At 24.5% G+C, this 23999-nt stretch overlaps 1 protein-coding gene across 1 annotated transcript; it reads left to right on the forward strand.

Annotated features, from left to right (window-relative positions):
* The first annotated feature begins 17863 nt into the window (after positions 1 to 17863).
* LOC142230534 (general odorant-binding protein 28a-like) lies at positions 17864 to 23162 on the forward strand. The gene is made up of 3 exons (XM_075301175.1): positions 17864 to 18096; positions 22691 to 22779; positions 22859 to 23162. The coding sequence occupies exons 1-3, from the start codon at positions 17961 to 17963 to the stop codon at positions 23075 to 23077; spliced, it is 444 nt and encodes a 147-aa protein (XP_075157290.1). The 5' UTR covers positions 17864 to 17960; the 3' UTR covers positions 23078 to 23162.
* Positions 23163 to 23999: the final 837 nt, after the last annotated feature.

Below are 23999 nucleotides of genomic sequence, written 5' to 3' on the forward strand. Positions count from 1 at the left end.
ATACAAAGATATAACTCCAAAAGCCTTGAATAATAATACTTAAAAAAAAAAAACGAAAATACAATTTTCTAAAAATATAATTCTCATATATGTTATATTCTTATGGCTTATTTATACATATAATTTTTATTAAGGCATTTCATTTCGTTAAGTGAAATTATAACTAGAATTATCATCATTACTGACATCATTATCTATTTTGTTTATTTCCAAACTTATGTACAATATATAATTACTATTACTTTAGATTATTATAATTATTATTAATAATTGAGTAATTATTTAAAATAACAAAATATTATTCCCCACACACACACACTCATTCATTCTTTATAATTATTTATAATACAAAATATGAAAACAAAAAAATATTTTCACTTGCATAGATTATTTTTCACTTGTAAACTGACAAAACAAAAATTATTAAAATCAATTTGTTAATACATTCTCATCACTTTGTTTGTGAATTGTGTGAGAATTAAAATTGTTGATATCATCATTCAAAGTATATGGGCACAACAAACCTGTATCATTATCATTTTGGTAGTCGTATGATGACGACTACAAAAAATCCGGCACTTTTAAACCAATAATGACCGGCCTAATTTATTAATGGTAACACAGACAAATTTATTACAAAAAAATATACCATTTAATTTTTAATAAATATGTATATACATTTTTCCCAAACTAAATGGTTTTTTAATTTAAATCTTTTATGGACAGTAAGTACAGTTATAATTTTATTTCTATAGAAAATTTTGTCAAAATTTTATTTCTATAGACAATTTTATCAAAACTATATTTCTATAGAAAATTTTTTCAAAATTTTATTTCTATAGAAAATTTTGTCAACATTTTATTTCGATAGAAAATTTTGTCAAAATTTTATTTCTATAGAAAATTTTGTAAAAAATTTTGTTTCTATAGAAAATATTGTCAAAATTTTATTTCTATAGAAAATTTTTTCAAAATTTTATTTCTATAGAAAATTTTGTCAAAATTTTATTTCTATAGAGAATTTTGTCAAAATTTTATTTCTATAGAAAATTTTGTAATAATTTTATTTTTATAGAAAATTTTGTCAACATTTTATATCCTTAGACATTTTTGTCAGAATTTTATTTCTATTGAAAATTTGGTCAAAATTTTATTTTTATAGAACATTTTGTCAAAATTTTAGTTCTTTAGAAAATTTCGTCAAAATTTTATTTCTATACAAAATTTTGTCAAAATTTTAGTTCTATAGAAAATTTTGTCAAAATTTTATTTCAATAGAACATTTTGTCAAAATTTTATTTGTATAGAACATTTTGTCAAAATTTTATTTCTATAGAAAATTATTTCTACAGAAAATTTTTTCGAATTTTTAATTCTATAGAAAATTTTGTCAAAATTTTATTTCGATAGAAATTTTGTCAAACTTTTATTTCTATAGAAAATTTTGTAAAAATTTTATTTTTATGGAACATTTTGTCAAAATTTTAGTTCTATAGAAAATTTTGTCAAAATTTTAGTTCTATCGAAAATTTTGTCAAAATTTTAGTTCTATCGAAAATTTTGTCAAAATTTTAGTTCTATCGAAAATTTTGTCAAAATTTTAGTTCTATAGAAAATTTTGTCAAAATTTTAGTTCTATAGAAAATTTTGTCAAAATTTTAGTTCTATAGAAAATTTTGTCAAAATGTTATTTCTATACAAAATTTTGTCAAAATTTTATTTCTATAGAAATTTTTTTCAAAATTTTATTTCTGTAGAAAATTTTGTTAAATTTTTATATCTATAGAAAATAATGTCAAAATTTTATTTCTATAGAAAATTTTGTCAAAATTTTATTTCTATAGAAAATTTTGTCAAAATTTTATTCCTATAGAAAATTTTGTTTCCACAGAAAATTTTGTCAAAATTGTATTTCTATAGAAAATTTTGTCAAAATTTTATTTCTATAGAAAATTTTCGCAAACCTTTCTTTCTAAAGAAAATTTCATTTCTATAGAAAATTTTGTCAAAATTTTATTTCTATAGAAAATTTTGTCAACATTTTATTTTTATGGAACATTTTGTCAAAATTTTAGTTATAGAAAATTTCGTCAAAATTTTATTTCTATAGAAAATTTTGTCAAATTTTATTTCTATAGAAAATTTTGTCATAATTTTATTTCTATAGCAAATTTTGTCAAAATTTTATTTCTATAGATAATTTTGTCAACATTTTATTTTTATCGAAAATTTTGTCAAAATTTTAGTTCTATAGAAAATTTTGTCATAATATTATTTCTATAGAAAATTTTGTCAAAATTTTATTTCTATAGAAAATTTTGTCAAAATTTTATTTCTATAGAAAATTTTGTCAAAATTTTATTTCTATAGAAAATTTTGTCAAAATTTTATTTCTATAGAAAATTTTGTAAAAATTTTATTTCTATAGAAAATTTTGTCAAAATTTAATTTCTATAGAACATTTCGTCAAAATTTTATTTCTATAGAAAATGTGGTCAAAATTTTATTTCTATAGAAAATTATTTCTACAGAAAATTTTGTCAAATTTTATTTCTATAGAAAATATTGTCAAAATTTTATTTCTATAGAAAATTTTTTCAAAATTTTATTTCTATATAAAATTTTGTCAAAATTTTATTTCTATAGAAAATTTTGTCATAATTTTATTTCTATAGAAAATTTTGTAATAATTTTATTTTTATAAAAATTTTGTCAAAATTTTATATCCTTAGACATTTTTGTCAGAATTTTATTTCTATTGAAAATTTGGTCAAAATTTTATTTTTATAGAACATTTTGTCAAAATTTTAGTTCTTTAGAAAATTTCGTCAAAATTTTATTTCTATACAAAATTTTGTCAAAATTTTAGTTCTATAGAAAATTTTGTCAAAATTTTATTTCAATAGAACATTTTGTCAAAATTTTATTTGTATAGAACATTTTGTCAAAATTTTATTTCTATAGAAAATTATTTCTACAGAAAATTTTTTCGAATTTTTAATTCTATAGAAAATTTTGTCAAAATTTTATTTCGATAGAAATTTTGTCAAACTTTTATTTCTATAGAAAATTTTGTAAAAATTTTATTTTTATGGAACATTTTGTCAAAATTTTAGTTCTATAGAAAATTTCGTCAAAATTTATTTCTATAGAAAATTTTGTCAAAATTTTAGTTCTATCGAAAATTTTGTCAAAATTTTAGTTCTATCGAAAATTTTGTCAAAATTTTAGTTCTATCGAAAATTTTGTCAAAATTTTAGTTCTATAGAAAATTTTGTCAAAATTTTAGTTCTATAGAAAATTTTGTCAAAATTTTAGTTCTATAGAAAATTTTGTCAAAATGTTATTTCTATACAAAATTTTGTCAAAATTTTATTTCTATAGAAATTTTTTTCAAAATTTTATTTCTGTAGAAAATTTTGTTAAATTTTTATATCTATAGAAAATAATGTCAAAATTTTATTTCTATAGAAAATTTTGTCAAAATTTTATTTCTATAGAAAATTTTGTCAAAATTTTATTCCTATAGAAAATTTTGTTTCCATAGAAAATTTTGTCAAAATTGTATTTCTATAGAAAATTTTGTCAAAATTTTATTTCTATAGAAAATTTTCGCAAACCTTTCTTTCTAAAGAAAATTTCATTTCTATAGAAAATTTTGTCAAAATTTTATTTCTATAGAAAATTTTGTCAACATTTTATTTTTATGGAACATTTTGTCAAAATTTTAGTTATAGAAAATTTCGTCAAAATTTTATTTCTATAGAAAATTTTGTCAAATTTTATTTCTATAGAAAATTTTGTCATAATTTTATTTCTATAGCAAATTTTGTCAAAATTTTATTTCTATAGATAATTTTGTCAACATTTTATTTTTATCGAAAATTTTGTCAAAATTTTAGTTCTATAGAAAATTTTGTCATAATATTATTTCTATAGAAAATTTTGTCAAAATTTTATTTCTATAGAAAATTTTGTCAAAATTTTATTTCTATAGAAAATTTTGTCAAAATTTTATTTCTATAGAAAATTTTGTAAAAATTTTATTTCTATAGAAAATTTTGTCAAAATTTAATTTCTATAGAACATTTCGTCAAAATTTTATTTCTATAGAAAATGTGGTCAAAATTTTATTTCTATAGAAAATTATTTCTACAGAAAATTTTGTCAAATTTTATTTCTATAGGAAATTTTGTCATAATTTTATTTCTATAGAAAAATTTCTCAAAATTTTATTTCTATAAATAATTTTGTCAGAATTTTATTTTTATCGAAAATTTTGTCAATATTTTAGTTCTATAGAAAATTTTGTCAAAATTTTATTACTATACAAAATTTTGTCAACATTTTATTTCTATAGAAAATGTTGTCAACATTTTGTTTCTATAGAAAATTTTGTCAAAATTTTATTTCTATAGAAAATTTTGTCAAAATTTTAGTTCTATCGAAAATTATTTCTTATTTCTATAGAAAATTTTGTCAAAATTTTAGTTCTATCGAAAATTTTGTCAAAATTTTAGTTCTATCGAAAATTTTGTCAAAATTTTAGTTCTATCGAAAATTTTGTCAAAATTTTAGTTCTATAGAAAATTTTGTCAAAATTTTAGTTCTATAGAAAATTTTGTCAAAATTTTAGTTCTATAGAAAATTTTGTCAAAATGTTATTTCTATACAAAATTTTGTCAAAATTTTATTTCTATAGAAATTTTTTTCAAAATTTTATTTCTGTAGAAAGATTTGTTAAATTTTTATATCTATAGAAAATAATGTCAAAATTTTATTTCTATAGAAAATTTTGTCAAAATTTTATTTCTATAGAAAATTTTGTCAAAATTTTATTCCTATAGAAAATTTTGTTTCCACAGAAAATATTGTCAAAATTGTATTTCTATAGAAAATTTTGTCAAAATTTTATTTCTATAGAAAATTTTCGCAAACCTTTCTTTCTAAAGAAAATTTCATTTCTATAGAAAATTTTGTCAAAATTTTATTTCTATAGAAAATTTTGTCAACATTTTATTTTTATGGAACATTTTGTCAAAATTTTAGTTATAGAAAATTTCGTCAAAATTTTATTTCTATAGAAAATTTTGTCAAATTTTATTTCTATAGAAAATTTTGTCATAATTTTATTTCTATAGCAAATTTTGTCAAAATTTTATTTCTATAGATAATTTTGTCAACATTTTATTTTTATCGAAAATTTTGTCAAATTTTTAGTTCTATAGAAAATTTTGTCATAATATTATTTCTATAGAAAATTTTGTCAAAATTTTATTTCTATAGAAAATTTTGTCAAAATTTTATTTCTATAGAAAATTTTGTAAAAATTTTATTTCTATAGAAAATTTTGTCAAAATTTAATTTCTATAGAACATTTCGTCAAAATTTTATTTCTATAGAAAATGTGGTCAAAATTTTATTTCTATAGAAAATTATTTCTACAGAAAATTTTGTCAAATTTTATTTCTATAGGAAATTTTGTCATAATTTTATTTCTATAGAAAAATTTCTCAAAATTTTATTTCTATAAATAATTTTGTCAAAATTTTATTTTTATCGAAAATTTTGTCAATATTTTAGTTCTATAGAAAATTTTGTCAAAATTTTATTACTATAGAAAATTTTGTCAAAATTTTATTTCTATAAAAAATTTTGTCATAATTTTATTTTTATAGAAAATTTTGTCAAAATTTTATTTTTATTGAACATTTTGTCAAAATTTGAGTTCTATAGAAAATTTCGTCAAAATATTATTTCTATAGAAAATTTTGTCAAAATTTTATTTCTATAGAAAATATTGTCAAAATTTTATTTCTATAGAAAATTTTGTCAAAATTTTATTTCTATGGAAAATTTTGTCAAAATTTTATTTCTATAGAAAATTTTGTCAAAATTTTATTTCTAAAGAAAATTTTGTAAAAATTTTATTTCTATAGAAAATTTTGTCAAAATTTTATTTCTATAGAACATTTCGTCAAAATTTTATTTCTATAGAAAATTTGGTCAAAATTTTATTTCTATAGAAAATTATTTCTACAGAAAATTTTGTCAAATTTTATTTCTATAGGAAATTTTGTCATAATTTTATTTCTATAGAAAAATTTCTCAAAATTTTATTTCTATAAATAATTTTGTCAAAATTTTATTTTTATCGAAAATTTTGTCAAAATTTTAGTTCTATAGAAAATTTTGTCATAATATGATCTCTATAGAAAATTTTGTCAAAATTTTATTACTATACAAAATTTTGTCAACATTTTATTTCTATAGAAAATGTTGTCAACATTTTGTTTCTATAGAAAATTTTGTCAAAATTTTATTTCTATAGAAAATTTTGTCAAAATTTTATTTCTATAGAAAATTTTGTCAAAATTTTATTTCTATAGAAAATTTTGTCATAATTTTATTTTTATAGAAAATTTTGTCAAAATTTTATTTCTATAGAAAATTTTGTCAAAGTTTTATTTTTATTGAACATTTTGTCAAAATTTGAGTTCTATAGAAAATTTCGTCAAAATTTTATTTCCACAGAAAATTTTGTCAAAATTCTATTTCTATAGAAAATTTTGTCAAAATTTTAGTTCTATAGAAAATTTTGTCAAAATTTTAGTTCTATAGAAAATTTTGTCAAAGTGTTATTTCTATACAAAATTTTGTCAAAAATTTATTTCTATAGAAATTTTTTTCAAAATTTTATTTCTGTAGAAAATTTTGTTAAATTTTTATATCTATAGAAAATAATGTCAAAGTTTTATTTCTATAGAAAATTTTGTCAAAATTTTATTCCTATAGAAAATTTTGTTTCCACAGAAAATTTTGTCAAAATTGTATTTCTATAGAAAATTTTGTCAAAATTTTATTTCTATAGAAAATTTTCGCAAACCTTTCTTTCTAAAGAAAATTTCATTTCTATAGAAAATTTTGTCAAAATTTTATTTCTATAGAAAATTTTGTCAACATTTTATTTTTATGGAACATTTTGTCAAAATTTTAGTTATAGAAAATTTCGTCAAAATTTTATTTCTATAGAAAATTTTGTCAAAATTTTATTTCTATAGAAAATTTTGTCAAAATTTTATTTCTATAGAAAATTTTGTCAAAATTTTATTTCTAGAGAAAATTTTGTCAAATTTTATTTCTATAGAAAATTTTGTCATAATTTTATTTCTATAGCAAATTTTGTCAAAATTTTATTTCTATAGATAATTTTGTCAACATTTTATTTTTCTCGAAAATTTTGTCAAAATTTTAGTTCTATAGAAAATTTTGTCATAATATTATTTCTATAGAAAATTTGTCAAAATTTTATTTCTATAGAAAATTTTGTCAAAATTTTATTTCTATAGAAAATTTTGTCAAAATTTTATTTCTATAGAAAATTTTGTCAAAATTTTATTTCTATAGAAAATTTTGTAAAAATTTTATTTCTATAGAAAATTTTGTCAAAATTTTATTTCTATAGAACATTTCGTCAAAATTTTATTTCTATAGAAAATTTGGTCAAAATTTTATTTCTATAGAAAATTATTTCTACAGAAAATTTTGTCAAATTTTATTTCTATAGGAAATTTTGTCATAATTTTATTTCTATAGAAAAATTTCTCAAAATTTTATTTCTATAAATAATTTTGTCAAAATTTTATTTTTATCGAAAATTTTGTCAAAATTTTAGTTCTATAGAAAATTTTGTCATAATATGATTTCTATAGAAAATTTTGTCAAAATTTTATTACTATACAAAATTTTGTCAACATTTTATTTCTATAGAAAATGTTGTCAACATTTTGTTTCTATAGAAAATTTTGTCAAAATTGTATTTCTATAGAAAATTTTGTCAAAATTTTATTTCTATAGAAAATTTTGTCAAAATTTTATTTCTATAGAAAATTTTTTCATAATTTTATTTTTATAGAAAATTTTGTCAAAATTTTATTTCTATAGAAAATTTTGTCAAAATTTTATTTTTTTTTAACATTTTGTCAAAATTTGAGTTCTATAGAAAATTTCGTCAAAATTTTATTTCCACAGAAAATTTTGTCAAAATTCTATTTCTATAGAAAACTTTGTCAAAATCTTATTTCTATGGAATATTTTGTCTTAATTTTATTTCTATAGAAAATTTTGTCAAAATTTTATTTCTATAGAAAATTTTGTCACAATTTTATTTCTATAGAAAATTTTGTCACAATTTTATTTCTATATAACATTTTGTCAAAATTTTAGTTCTATAGAAAATTTTGTCAAAATTTTATTTCTATAGAAAGTTTTGTCAAATTTTTTTTTCTATAGAAAATTTTGTCAAAATTTTATTTCTATAGAAAATTTTGTCAAAACTTTATTTCTATGTTCTATAGAAAAAAAATTTGTCAAAAATTTTCGTTTTTGAGAAAATTTTGTCAAAACTTTACTTATATATAAACTTTTGTAAAAACTTTGTTTCTATAGAAAATTTTATCAAAATTTTATTTCTATAGAAAATTTTGTCAAAATTTTATTTCTATAGAAAATTTTGTCAAAATTTTATTTCCATAAAAAATTTCAATAAAAAACAGTAAAAAAGTCTATCATTTTTGGTAGAATTCTACCAAGTGTTGTAATCATGAATATGACACCAACACATAAAAAAAGTTATGATTCAATCACGAAATTAATTGATCCAATTAATTTTTTAATTGAAATGACTTCAATCACAGAAATGATAGTATCAATTAAAAAATTAATTGATCCAATTAAAAAATTAATTGATACTATTAATTTGTGCAATTGATTTTTATTTCAATTAAAAATTTGTTGATTCAATTAAATTTGTAATTGAATATTTTTTAAAGCTCAGTTAAGATTTTAATTGGAAAAAATTTTCGTGAAATATTTTCTGTGAAGCCATAACATTCTAACTACTTCTTGAGGTGTTCTTTATTATTATGTATGGAAAAATAAAGAACACATGTTCAAATCTCACCAAAGGCAATTGTTTTTTTTTATCATGATATGTTTCCAAAAGATTTTTTTTATGTTGTACATCATTTTTATGTTGTTATTTTCGGCGCAATTTGTTCGAATTTTTAATTTATAGGAAATTTTGTCATAATTTTATTTCGATAGAAAATTTTTGTTAAAATTTTATTTCTATAGAAAATTTTGTCAAAATGTTATTTCTATAGAAATTTTGTCAAAATTTTATTTCTATAGAAAATTTTGTCAAAATTTTATTTCGATAGAAATTTTGTAAAAATTTTATTTCTATAGAAAATTTTGTCAAAATTTCTATAGAAAATGTTGTCAAAATTTTAGTTTTATAGAAAATTTTGTCAAAATTTTAGTCCTATAGAAAATTATTTCTAAAGAAAATTTTTTCGAATTTTTAATTCTATAGGAAATTTTGTCAAAATTTTATTTCGATAGAAAATTTTGTCAAACTTTTGTTTCTATAGAAAATGTTGTCAGAATTTTATTTCTATAGAAAATTTTGTCAAAACTTTATTTTTATGGAACATTTTGTCAAAATTTTAGTTCTATAGAAAATTTCGTCAAAATTTTATTTCTATAGAAAATTTTGTCAAAATTTTATTTCTATAGAAAATTTTGTCAAAATTTTATTTCTATAGAAAATTTTGTCATAATTTTATTTCTTTAGACAATTTTGTCAAAATTTTATTTTTATGGAACATTTTGTCAAAATGTTATTTCTGTAGAAAATTTTTTCAACATTTTATATCTATAGAACATTTTTTCAAAATTTTATTTCTATAGAAAATTTTGTCAAAATTTTATTTCTATAGAAAATTTTGTCAAAATTTTATTTCTATAGAAAATTTTGTCAAAATTTTATTTTTATGGAACATTTTGTCAAAATTTTAGTTCTATAGAAAATTTCGTCAAAATTTTATTTCTATAGAAAATTTTGTCAAAATTTTATTTCTATAGAAAATTTTGTCAGAATTTTATTTCTATAGAAAATTTTGTCATAATTTTATTTCTTTAGACAATTTTGTCAAAATTTTATTTTTATGGAACATTTTGTCAGAATGTTATTTCTGTAGAAAATTTTTTCAACATTTTATATCTATAGAACATTTTTTCAAAATTTTATTTCTATAGAAAATTTTGTCAAAATTTTATTTCTATAGAAAATTTTGTCAAAATTTTATTTCTATAGAAAATTTTGTCAAAATTTTATTCCTATAGAAAATTTTGTCGTACTTTTATTTCTAGAGAAAATTTTGTCAAAACTTTATTTATATATAAATATTTGTAAAAACTTTATTTCTATAGAATTTTTTTGCCAAAATTTTATTTCTATAGAAAATATTGTCAAAATTTTATTTCTATAGAAAATTTTGTCAACATTTTCTTTCTATAGAAATTTTTCTCAAAATTTTATTTCTACAGAAAATTTGGTCAAAATTTTATTTTTATGTAACATTTTGTCAAAATTTTATTTCTATAAAAAAATTTGTGAAAACTTTATTTCCATAAAAATTTCAGGGATTCTACCAATCTACCAAACAGTAAAAATTCTACCATTTTTGGTAGAATTCTTCCAACTGTTGCAATCGTGAATATGACACCAACACATACAAAAAAGCTCTGATTCAATCACGAAATTAATTGATCCAATTAATTTTTTAATTTTTAAATTTTTTTATTAAATTTTTTAAATTAAATTTTTAATCACAGAAATGATAGTATCAATTAAAAAATTAATTGATCCAATTAAAAAATTAATTGATACTATTAATTTGTGTGATTGATTTTTATTTCAATTAAAAATTTGTTGATTCAATTAAATTTTAATTGAATAATTTTTAAAGCTCAGTTAAGATTTTAATTGGAAAAATTTTCGTGAAATATTTCCCGTGAAGGCACACCCAGAAAAAAGGGGGCTCTAATGCCAACTGGACTTTATTTTAGTTCATGAAGATTAGTTGATTTTAGTTAAAGTTTGCACAATATGAGTAAATGCTCCTTATTTGAATAATTTTTTGCTAACTTTAATGACGTGAACTAAAAATAATAAAAAAAGTTGTATACAAATATAGTGCACAATTTTAATACAAAATAAAATAGTTCATATTATCCTAAAATGGCAGAAGTTTGCTTAAATTGAGTTCGTGAGTCTCTCAAATGAGTAAATTTTACTAAAATTGTACCTGTTTTGAACTTCGTACAGCGCTAAAGACATTTTAACAATTTTTAAATCCAATTTTTTCTTTCACCATATGAAATTTTCTTAAATAACAGAAAAAAATAATTATTTAAAAAAAATTCTTCAGTTTGACAAAAAGTATTAACTTATTTATAACTTGTTGCAATTAGAAAACTATTTTAGTTAAAATTTTCTAAAATAAACCTACATTTTCTTCCACGGTGGGTTCACTTTTTTTTGGGTGCATAACATTCTAACTACTTCTTGAGGTGTTCTTTATTACTATGTATGGAAAAATAAAGAACACACGTTCAAATCAAAAGGCAATTGTTTTTTTATCAGATATGTTTCCAAAAGATTTTTTTATGTTGTATATCATTTTTATTTTGTTATTTTCGGCGTATATTTTTGTATTTTTCCTCTTTTAAACTCAATAAAAAATTGAAAATTCTCGTAATTTGCAAAACCTTCCCAAAAAAACTTCTATAGAACATTTTTTCAAAATTTTATTTCTATAGAAAATTTTGTCAAAATTTTATTTCTACACCCTCAAAAAAAAATCGCTTCTTTAACATATGTTCCAAACATATTTTGCAGGAAGCATATATGTTATTGGATACTGCCGAAACATTAATATGTTTGTTTTATGTGAACATATTATATGTTTGGAAGCATTTTGAGCCCAAAAATATTATATGCTTGGAAGAATTTTTCGCAAAGACGATTGTTCCCATACTCGTAATTTTCACTTCCACGAAATACTCGTAATTTTCACTTCCACGAAATATTTTAGTTCTTGGCACCTTTTTCTGTAATACAAATAATGTTGAAGAAATTATTCACTTTTAAAATCTTTTTTTTAATTTTACCTTTCGCCTGCACGGAGAATCGAACCGAGGACCATACAGTTTGTAAGCCAACAATCTATCCACTGGGCTACGTAGCTGTTATAGTCACCAGTATATAATTATTGTTATAAGTTACATTTATATAGCATATTTTGCAGCGCCTACGAGCCCATGCAAACATAACATTATTTAACAGAAACATACATTTGTTTGCCACGTGGAGCAGTGGTTAGCATGCCTGCCTTGCATGCAAAGGGTCGTGGGTTCAATCCCTGAACATTTTTGTTTGTTTCTAATTTACACATTTATATTTATACTATATTAAATGTTTATAATGAAACTTCGAAATGTAGGTTATTAAAGATTTATAGTCAGTAACAGTGCTTGATATAAACGAAATTGACTGATTTTTGGATAAAATATTATTTTTTTATTGCAAAAATAACAATTTTGTAACAAAAAACTGTTTTTGGTACAAAACTTTAAAATTTGGAAGAAATTCAAAAACTCTAACAAACGAAGAACGTGGAGTCGAGTATAAACATACATAAAGAATTTTATAATATAAACATAAATTTATTTAGACGTAAACAGTTTTTTACTAGCATTTAACACCATCGCTCTAAAATGCCTTTTATTTTTCTTTAATAATTCATTTGAAAGAAAATAAACTTTTTAAATTGTTTTAGCTGCAAAACTCGAACTTAATGCCCACTTTTATATTTCAAGATGTCCGTCAACTCCTCGTGGACTACTTATTAATAAAGAAGAACTAAACTTGGTTTTTATACATTTTACTGTATAATTTTTCACTATTTCCTCCTTATTTCATTTTACTGTCCCAACTCTAAAAAGAGTATAGTGCCCTTTCGTTATTTTTATGAAAACCCCTGATTTCTTTTAACGAACCAAGAAAAAAATTGTGCCCATAATGCCAAAATGATAAACAAAACACATGTTCACACATACATAAAATGCTGCTCTCAAGGCGAAAACATATGCTGTTTGTTTTTCAAATGTCTATTCTCTTGGTTCCGAATGTCCATTCTCTTTATTCAAATTAAATAATATTTAGACTTAAGCATATCAAATTTTTGGCCTTATCATAAAACAGTTTTCCGAAAAAACATACAAGCGGTTTCACAGAAATTGTTTTCTTTTCATTCTTTCGCTGTGTTATGTTGATATCTTACGTCAACTCTCCCGGTTTCCATCTCTATTTCTTTCTCTATACTCTCTCTCTCTGTCGCTTTGAATAAAATATCACAACATATGTATGTACAAAATTTGTCAATTTATATATGTTTGCATTCACACATATGATTTTTATGAAACATTCATGCCCCAAACATAATATATTCTAACATATTAACATAGATGTCCCAAACATTTAGTGTTAGTTTAGGAACATTACATGTTTGCACTTAAATATATTGTGTTTTAAAATTGTGCCCGAAACACATTTTGTTTATATCGGAACATATGAAAAACATATTTTTCTAACAGTGTATAGAAAATTTTGTCAAAATTTTATTTCTATAGAAAATTTTGTCAAAATTTTATTTCTATAGAAAATTTTGTCAAAATTTTATTCCTATAGAAAATTTTGTCGTAATTTTATTTCTAGAGAAAATTTTGTCAAAACTTTATTTATATATAAATATTTGTAAAAACTTTATTTCTATAGAATTTTTTTGCCAAAATTTTATTTCTATAGAAAATATTGTCAAAATTTTATTTCTATAGAAAATTTTGTCAACATTTTCTTTCTATAGAAATTTTTCTCAAAATTTTATTTCTACAGAAAATTTGGTCAAAATTTTATTTTTATGTAACATTTTGTCAAAATTTTATTTCTATAAAAAAATTTGTGAAAACTTTATTTCCATAAAAATTTCAGGGATTCTACCAATCTACCAAACAGTAAAAATTCTACCATTTTGGTAGAATTCTACCAACTGTTGCAATCGTAAATATGACACCAACACATACAAAAAAGCTCTGATTCAATCACGAAATTAATTGATCCAATTAATTTTTTAATTTTTAAATTTTTTTATTAAATTTTTTAAATTAAATTTTTAATCACAGAAATGATAGTATCAATTAAAAAATTAATTGATCCAATTAAAAAATTAATTGATACTATTAATTTGTGTGATTGATTTTTATTTCAATTAAAAATTTGTTGATTCAATTAAATTTTAATTGAATAATTTTTAAAGCTCAGTTAAGATTTTAATTGGAAAAATTTTCGTGAAATATTTCCCGTGAAGGCACACCCAGAAAAAAGGGGGCTCTAATGCCAACTGGACTTTATTTTAGTTCATGAAGATTAGTTGATTTTAGTTAAAGTTTGCACAATATGAGTAAATGCTCCTTATTTGAATAATTTTTTGCTAACTTTAATGACGTGAACTAAAAATAATAAAAAAAGTTGTATACAAATATAGTGCACAATTTTAATACAAAATAAAATAGTTCATATTATCCTAAAATGGCAGAAGTTTGCTTAAATTGAGTTCGTGAGTCTCTCAAATGAGTAAATTTTACTAAAATTGTACCTGTTTTGAACTTCGTACAGCGCTAAAGACATTTTAACAATTTTTAAATCCAATTTTTTCTTTCACCATATGAAACTTTCTTAAATAACAGAAAAAAATAATTATTAAAAAAAAATTCTTCAGTTTGACAAAAAGTATTAACTTATTTATAACTTGTTGCAATTAGAAAACTATTTTAGTTAAAATTTTCTAAAATAAACCTACATTTTCTTCCACGGTGGGCTCACTTTTATTTTTGGGTGCATAACATTCTAACTACTTCTTGAGGTGTTCTTTATTACTCTGTATGGAAAAATAAAGAACACACATTCAAATCCAAAGGCAAATGTTTTTTTTTATCAGATATGTTTCCAAAAGATTTTTTTATGTTGTATATCATTTTATTTTGTTATTTTCGGCGTAAATTTTTGTATTTTTCCTCTTTTAAACTCAATAAAAAATTGAAAATTCTCGTAATTTGCAAAACCTTCCCAAAAAAACTTCCTTGGAGGCGAAAAAATCGCAGCGGATGTAAAATTTAAAATTTTTTCTTTTACTGTTTGTTAATTTTTCTATTCTTTACATTTAATTGTCGTACCATATTTTCTAAGACTGTTCCAACTTAACTTCATCGGAAGTGGAAAAAAAATTGATGGATGATCCCGGGATGCTTTTAAAAAGAAATGTTTTTGGAACCATTTCCAATTTTTTTTGCTGAGTTGTTTATGACTAAAAACAGCTGATAATTTTTTGGTACCACTTGAAAGTTTTTACTGGGAAAATATGTTCAGTAAAAATCCACAACTTCTCTATATTTCAAAATTTCTTTTTTGTAGCAAACACATGACATTCAGTAAAATTTTTTGATAATAATCAGAATTTATCGGATATGCGAACGGAGCTAATATGACTTAAATATTGTCATAGTCTCGCATAAGTACAATTAAAAGCAATATAATTTAATTAATATGCATTTTAAGTGAAATAAAGCTTTTATTTTTTTTTAATTTCAATCAAAAAAAAAAACATTTAGCGTTTTCCTTCTAGCTTTCTTTAGTTACTTTTTTGCATTGTGAAAAAATTCTGGCAACGGTGGTGTAGGCAGTGTTGTCTTGTCCCCAAATTAGGATGCTTTCGCCCCCAAAAATCCCCAATTTTATATAAAGTTCCTCACAAAAATTCCCAATCATTTTTTGACAAATTTTTATGAAGAAAAACAAGTATATACAGCCGTAAGTTGGGCCAGGCCGAATCTTATGTACCCTCCACCATGGATTGCATAGAAACTTGTACTAACCACTGTCATCCACAATAAAATTACTTGGGTTGTGATTTCTTAAAACTTCTTAAAATCGTTTTCTAAATTGTGAGTTAGTCCATACGTGGTAAAGAGCCAGAATTGAAATATGGGGGTCGCTTATATGGGGGTCGCTTATATGATATGGACCAACTTTTGTGTGATTGGGGATCAATTTATCTGAGGGCTATTATATATAACAATAGACCGATATGGACCTAGTTAGACATGGTTCTTAACGGCCACATACTAACACCATGTACCAAATTTCAACCGGATCGGATGAAATTTGCTTCTCGTAGTGGCCCCGCAAGCCAAATCGGGGGATCGGTTTATATGGGGGCTATATGTAATTATGGACCAATGTGGACCAATTTTTGCATGGTTGTTAGAGACCATATACTAACACCATGTACCAAATTTCAGCGGGATCGGATGAAATTTGCTTCTCTTGGAGCAATCGCAAGCCAAATTTGGGGTTCCGTTTATATGGGGGCTATACGTAAAAGTGGACCGATATGGCCCATTTGCAATACCATCCGACCTACATCAATAACAACTACTTGTGCCAAGTTTCAGGCCGATAGCTTGTTTCGTTAGGAAGTTAGCGTGATTTCAACAGACGGACGGACATGCTCAGATCGACTCAGAATTTCACCACGACCCAGAATATATATACTTTATGGGGTCTTAGAGCAATATTTCGATGTGTTACAAACGGAATGACAAAGTTAATATACCCCCATCCTATGGTGGAGGGTTTAAAAAGAAAAAAAATAAGAAATGAAAATGAATAAAAATGTACCTTTAAATACTCACGGTGAACAATCACCGTAATTTTCATATTTATGGCATATATTGTGCAAATCAGTGATGAACATTGACGAGGGGCCCCAGTCCTCTCGAAATGATTTCACAGTTGTAGACGAATTTTTTAGCCACGCTGAGTAAAATTATAAATTAGCCTTGAGTCTCCAAAATAAAATCCTGTGTCCGGTTTTAGTCCAAATGCTCCAATTTCGCCCTTTTGTATGCCGTGGAATAAAGTTTTCTTTCTTAATTTTTGGCCAAGCGTTGTGCTTCTTTTTTAATAATCATTTAGAAACAAAAATAATTTAATGCAAACCATTATTGTAAGCCTGATTTGTTATACTGAACCGAGTTCAAAAACATGCCCACAAAAATCCCCAAATTTATGGAAATTCCCCACCAAACCCCTAAGTCCCACAATCAAAAATTTCGTCCCTAACCATAAAAAAAATATCCCCGATTTGGGGAAAATCCAAAATACTGGCAACACTGGGGGAGGGTACATACGATTCAACCGTATTTACTTGCTTTTAAATGAAATCGCTTCAATCACGGAATTGATAATATCAACCACCTACGCCAATTAAAAAACTATTTGATCTAATTAAACATTTAATTGATTCTATTATTTCTAGAATTGTTATTGAGTTTAGTTTTGATTAAAACATAATAGAATCAATTATACTTTTTTCCAATTAAAATCAAATTTTAATTGAAAAATATTCTTAAAATTTTTTCTCTGTATTTTCTTAATTTTTTATATTTTATTTTATTGCTTTTACGGATTTAACACCATTTCGTATATCGCTCAGAAGATTTTATCAAAACTACTTGATTTAGCTTCTATCTCTCGAATGGCAAAATGTTAATGGCGCTTTTGCGAATATGTTATAACTGACAAATTTTGTATAAAAACTTTTGTCATATCTGGAAAATCAAAATCAGAGCAAAAAAGTACACAATCAGATATTAATGGTGTTAATGTTGCTCATCACGTTCGGTCACTTAATGGCGATATAATCTATTCGTTTCATTTTTGGTTTTTGTCAACGCAATGTATAATTTCACACTTGAAATAATAGCGTTATCAATTGAAATCCAAAAAAACGAAACAAAAAGCATGCTCAATGAGTTTAATTAAGCACCTCTGACCACTGCTAACCTTTAGCGATGTAGTGATATTTGATGCCAATATAAATAGCCACAAATTGTGATTAATTTGTATCAGTTCGGCACATAAGGTCATTTCAATATTAGCCAATTTTTCAAATTTCTGTTTAGTAGGCAATCGAAAATATCCGTTGCTGGTCACAATGGCAAAATTTTTCTTAATTTTGGTAACGGTACTCTGTGTTCTGGGAGCCAGTAAGGCCTTTGATAAAAAAGAAGCTGTGACCACTCTTTTGAATGCCGCTGAGGAATGTAAAACTCAGGTGAAAGCTACCGATTGTAAGTACACACAAAAAAATATTTTTTTTGATTCAATCACGAAATTAATTGATACAATTAATAGTATAATTGAAATAAAAAATACTAGATTAAAAAATTTATTGATTTCATTAGTAAATTTCAATTCCTTTTATACCCTCCACCATAGGATGGGGGGTATATTAACTTTGTCATTCCGTTTGTAACACATTCAAATATTGCTCTAAGACCCCATAAAGTATATATATTCTGGGTCGTGGTGAAATTCTGAGTCGATCTAAGCATGTCCGTCCGTCCGTCTGTTGAAATCACGCTAACTTCCGAACGAAACAAGCTATCGACTTGAAACTTGGCACAAGTAGTTGTTATTGATGTAGGTCAGATAGGTATTGCAAATGGGCCATATCGGTCCTCTTTTACGTATAGCCCCCATATAAACGGACCCTCAGATTTGGCTTGCGGAGCCTCTAACAGACGCATATTTCATCAGATCCGGCTGAAATTTAGTACATGATGTTGGTATATGGTCTCTACCAACCATGCAAAAGTTGGTCCAAATCGGTCCATAATTATATATAGCCCCCATATAAACCGATCCCCAGATTTGGCTTGCGGAGGACTAAAGAGAAGCTAATTTCTTCCAATCCGGCTGAAATTTGGTACATGGTGTTGGTATATGGTCTCTAAAAACCATGCTAAAATTGGTCCACATCGGTTCACAATTATATATAGCCCCCATATAAACCGATCCCGATATATGGTCTCTAAAAACCATGCTAAAATTGGTCCACATCGGTTCACAATTATATATAGCCCCCATATAAACCGATCCCCAGATTTGGGACAGAAGAAGCAAATTTCATCCAATCCAGTTGAAATTTGGAACATGGTGTTAGTATAACATATGATCTCCAATAACCGTGCCAGAATTGGTCCATATCGGTCCATAAGTACATATATAGCCCCCATATAAAACGTTCTCCAGATTTGACCTCCGGAGCCTCTTGGAGGAGCAAAATTCATCCGATCCGGTTGAAATTTGGAACGTGGTGTTAGTATATGTCCGTTAACAAACATACCAAAATTGTTCCATATCGGTCTATAGTTATATATAGCCGATCTCCAATCACACAAAAATTGGTCCATATCGGTTCATAATCATGGTTGCCACTCGAGCCAAACATAACCTACCAAAATTTTATTTCTATAGAAAATTTTGTGAAAATTTTATTTCTATAGAAAATTTTGTTCAAAAATTTAATTTCTATAGAAACTTTTGTGAAAATTTAATTTCTATAGAAAATTTTGTGAAAATTTTATTTCTATAGACATTTTTGTGAAAATTTTATTTCTATAGAAAATTTTGTTACAATTTTATTTCTATAGAAAATTTTGTCAAAATTTTATTTCTATAGAAAATTTTGTCAAACTGAATTATATACGTATTTAATCGATCTTTTTTGATTTAATATATACCACGTTTGGACTTACATACAATTTAGAAGACGGTGTTAGGAGATTTCAGGATACCTTGCCATCGGCAAGCGTTACTGCAACTTAAGTAATTCGATTGTGGATGGCAGTGTTTAGAAGAAGTTTCTACGCAATCCATGGTGGAGGGTACATAAGCTTCGGCCTGGCCGAACTTACGGCCATATATACTTGTATCTAATATTAAACAATTAATTTATCTAATATTAAACAAAATTGTCCTTCCTGGTGTGTTTACAATTTTTTGAATGTAGACGACAAAAAAACTCCAATTGAAGTTGAAAATGTAATTGATTAAAATTTCTACTGATACAATTAAATTTTGAATCAAATTAAAAAACAAAAACAAAACAAAAATTAATTATGAAAATTTTTATACTTTTAATTAAAACAATTAACGCTTTAATTAAATAAAATATATTTTGTATTAAAAATATACAATAAATACCCAGCAAAAAAATTTGGAAGTTCTTCCAAAGGCACAACTTTAAAAGCACTTCCAGAAAATGCAATCCCAATGATGTTCTTTATTTTAACTACCCCGGAAGTTCTTTTAATTTAGTTTTTTATAACTTGGTTTTTTCATACTTTTAATGGTTAATTTTAACTTTTTTGTTTCAAGTAGGTTAAAAACCGAGTAAGAATTCATAAAATAGAAATCATTTAAATTTTGTCGAAAAAAATCCTAATTCCAATCTCAAAAAATTGTGAATTTTTGAAAATATTTGTAGTCAAACGTTTCCGACAAGCGTTAGAATCCATTAAAATTATAAAAAAATTATAAAAACTATTTATTTGACAAAATATAACAGAATTTATTTATTTACATCCAAAACATTGAATTCGGATCACACCTAAAGAAGTGATGCAAATTCAGTGCAACGGCTGTAGAAAAGGAGGACTTCCGTCCTATGACAAGCCCATGTTAAATTCATCGCTTCTGCGTCAATTTTGCACCACTTCCGGATCCAAAAAGAACATTTTCATTACTTTTTTGGCGACGCTTTTTTACGGGGTAATTGATTGCCTCAATTTACAAATTAACTGAAATTGAAAAATTGGAAAAAAGTAAAATTTTAAAATAATATAATAAAAAATATATAAGTAAGTAAAAAAGTTTGGCTTATAAAGAAGAAATTCGGATTTGAAATTTATAGCAAAAAACTTAGCCGAAACGCAAACCGGCACTTTAAATACAAATTTAATTTTTTTAAATTAACATAGTATTTCAAATTCACATTGGGATTTTTAGTAAAAAAAAAACTAAACCATCCATTATAAAAATTTGTTGAATTTTTTTTTTTTTCAAATTGCGCTTTTCACAATCCAGCAAACAAATTTGGAAGTTCTTCTAAAGGCACTACTTTAAAAGCACTTCCATAAATGTCCTCCCAAAGAAGTTCTTTATTTTAGCGTCACAGGTTCTTTTACTTATTTTTTTCATATTTTTAATGGAAAATTCAAAATTGTTTGTTTCAAATAGGTTAAAAATATATTAAGAATTAATAAAATGGTAAAAATTATTTAAATTTTTCTGAAAAAAATGCCAAATCCATTCTAGAAAAATTGCGAATATTTGAAAATATTTGATGCCAAACGTTCCACACAAGCGTAAGAATGAATTAAAACTCATAAAAAATAGTAAAAATTATTTATTTGTCAAAATATCACAAAATTTCTTAATTCACATCCAAAACACTGAATTCGCATCACACCTTAAGAAGTGATGAAAATCCAGTGCAACGGCTGTTAAAATGGTGGACATCTATCCTATGACAAGCTCATGTTAAATTCATCGCTTCTGCGCCAATTTTGCACCACTTCCGGATCCAACAAGAACATTTTCACTACTTTTTTGGCGACGTTTTCACTACTTTTTTTTGCTGGGAAATTCTTTTCTAATGAAGACTTCTTACTGACGTCAGAATGTCACACTCGGTACGCATTTGAACCTCTGAACCTCCCATAGGTCTTAAGTCCAGTATAGTCTAACATACAATCCTCTGGTTGACGTGGTCTTCATCGCCCCAGCTGTGCCAAGACAACATGTCCGTTGGACTCATTGTTAATCGTGTATGTTGCACTTCCTCTCTATTGATATCCACCAGATTATTCATGCGTATGATGAGGTCAGTCAGTCCTCTCTTTGATGAGGTCCTTCCAATTCAGTTTCCTGTCTAAGGTACTTTATTTTAATAGACACTGGTATCGTCTTTACCCCAAAAAAGCTGGGTTCGATACATTGGTCAATTTTATTCTTTCTAGTGTAATGGCAAAATTCTGCCTTCTCAGGGTTAGTATCCTCAATGGTGCTAAGGACATAGGCCCACCAGACCTCCCGAATTACTTGTAGAAGATTTCCTAATGCTACATAACGCCTTAGACCATTCGATATCCTTCCTTTGGGGACATGGTGATTTAAGTGTGATGTTTTAAAGTCTTTCATAATCCACTCCAAAGCTTGTATGATGCCCTGCGCAGTGTTCATATTCGACTTTGGTGCAACCATATTGAACGAATCACCATGCAGTAGTTCAATTAGCTGTATTCTCATTGTATCCTTCAAATCCATAGTACTGACATTGCCCTAAATTGGCAACATTCTAACTGCAAAGGAAATCCTACTGAGACTGTATTGACTGAGCTCCAATAGGTGCTTTTCTATACATGAAAAATCATTCAATTCTAAAAGTATTGTCAGTGTATAATGCACACACACAGAAAAATATTTTTTGTCTTCAATCACGAAATTAATTGATCCAATTAATTTTTAATTGAAATGTCTTCAATCACAGAAATGATAGTATCAATTAAAAAAACTAATTGAAAGTCAATTAAAAAATTAATTGATCCAATTAAAAAATTAATATATACTATTAATTTTAGTGATTGATTTTTGTTTCAATAAAAAATTTGTTGAATCAATTAAATTTTTAATTGAAAAAACATATTCAAAAGTCAATTAAGAATTTAATTGGCAAAATGTTTTTTTCTGTGCATCTGTTTCATACACTTGTTTGTTGGTTCATTTTCCATTTTTTTAATTTAAAACGCCGCATGGCGTTTTATTTATCCACTTTCTTAGCGAATTATTTAAACTAATATCTTTCAATTGAATTTTCAGCCGATTTGGAAGATATGGCTGCCCGGAAACCTGCCTCTACCAAAGAAGGAAAATGCTTGCGTGCCTGTCTAATGAAAAAATTCCAAGTGGTGAGTTCTAGTAATATGTAACAGCATAGGAGATGTTCCACAATATCCTTTCTCTACCTCTCTATTTTTTTCTTCAAAGATGGATTCCAATGGGAAATTCGTCCCCGAGGTCGCCGAAAAGCATGCCTCTGAAATGACTGATGGTACATCGGATAGAATGAAAATAGCCCGAGAAATCATTAATGCCTGCGCCAAAATCGATGTCTCTTCCGATCATTGTGAAGCAGCTGAGCAATATGGAAAATGTTTCAAAGAGCAAGCAGATGCTCATGGTATTAAGGATGATTATAAATTTTGAATAACAAAATTTATACCGTAGAATACTTGAGCAGTATTAATTGACATTTAAGTATATTCCTATTTTGTTTTATAGTCAAATCAAATATACATAAAAACTTGTTTAGAAATTAACAAATCAAAAAATCATTGTTTCATAGTTTTTGGTAAAAAGTGCATGGATAGGAATACATCCCAAAGCTGGGACGATTATGATTGCAATGCCCTAAGGCCTAGTTATGCATCCAAAAATGGCTCGTAAGCGTACCGTAGAGTGTCAGCTGTTTGTTTTTGAGATTCGACAGTGGTTCCAAATCGCTTTTTTTTAAATAATTCTGCAACTTTTCTTTGTGTGAAAGCTGAGGTGTTTCAACCAAACTCGGCATGCTTGGCTAGAATGTTAATTCTGCAATCTGTGCAAAATTTCAAGTAAATCGGGGTAAAACTGTGGTCATGTAATTGTAAATACGATAGATATATATGGGAGCTATCTAAATCTGAACCAATTTCCACCAAATTTTGTAATTGTTTTAAGAAATATTGCTGAATATACCATTCCCCAATTTGGTATCGAAAATCCCCAAAATCCCCACAGTGGGGACATATGTAAAAAAAAACGCTATTTTGTAAGTTGTCTATTTCTCAGCTGTTTACTAGTAGGATGTTGAAACCTTTTACAGTTAGTTAGTGGACACATGGGGCTTTTTTGAAAAGAGATCGGCTTAGTAATCGGTGCTTTGCCAAATGAGAATTAAAAAAAAAAAAACTTTTTGAAAAAATGTCTATTTTGGGAGGAGAAGAACTCATATACTACTTGACCAAAATGCCCAATAAAGCTTAAAAAGTATCCGTATTTGGTGTCCCATAAGAAACAAGTAAAAAAGATTGGGAGGAATCTATAAAAAAATGTTATGACAGAAAGAACGTGTGTGGCTTTTTCCAAA

Source organism: Haematobia irritans, chromosome 3 (assembly GCF_050003625.1).
Source record: "Haematobia irritans isolate KBUSLIRL chromosome 3, ASM5000362v1, whole genome shotgun sequence".
Lineage (NCBI taxonomy): Eukaryota > Metazoa > Arthropoda > Insecta > Diptera > Muscidae > Haematobia > Haematobia irritans.

What these genes read in the sequence shown, in the direction of transcription:
- LOC142230534 (XM_075301175.1), top strand. Translation starts at nt 17,961, where the DNA reads ATGGCAAAATTTTTCTTAATTTTGGTAACGGTACTCTGTGTTCTGGGA. An exon ending in TCAGGTGAAAGCTACCGATT is followed by an intron (nt 18,097 to 22,690) that starts GTAAGTACACAC and finishes TTGAATTTTCAG; the next exon opens with CCGATTTGGAAGATATGGCT. An exon ending in TAATGAAAAAATTCCAAGTG is followed by an intron (nt 22,780 to 22,858) that starts GTGAGTTCTAGT and finishes TTTTCTTCAAAG; the next exon opens with ATGGATTCCAATGGGAAATT.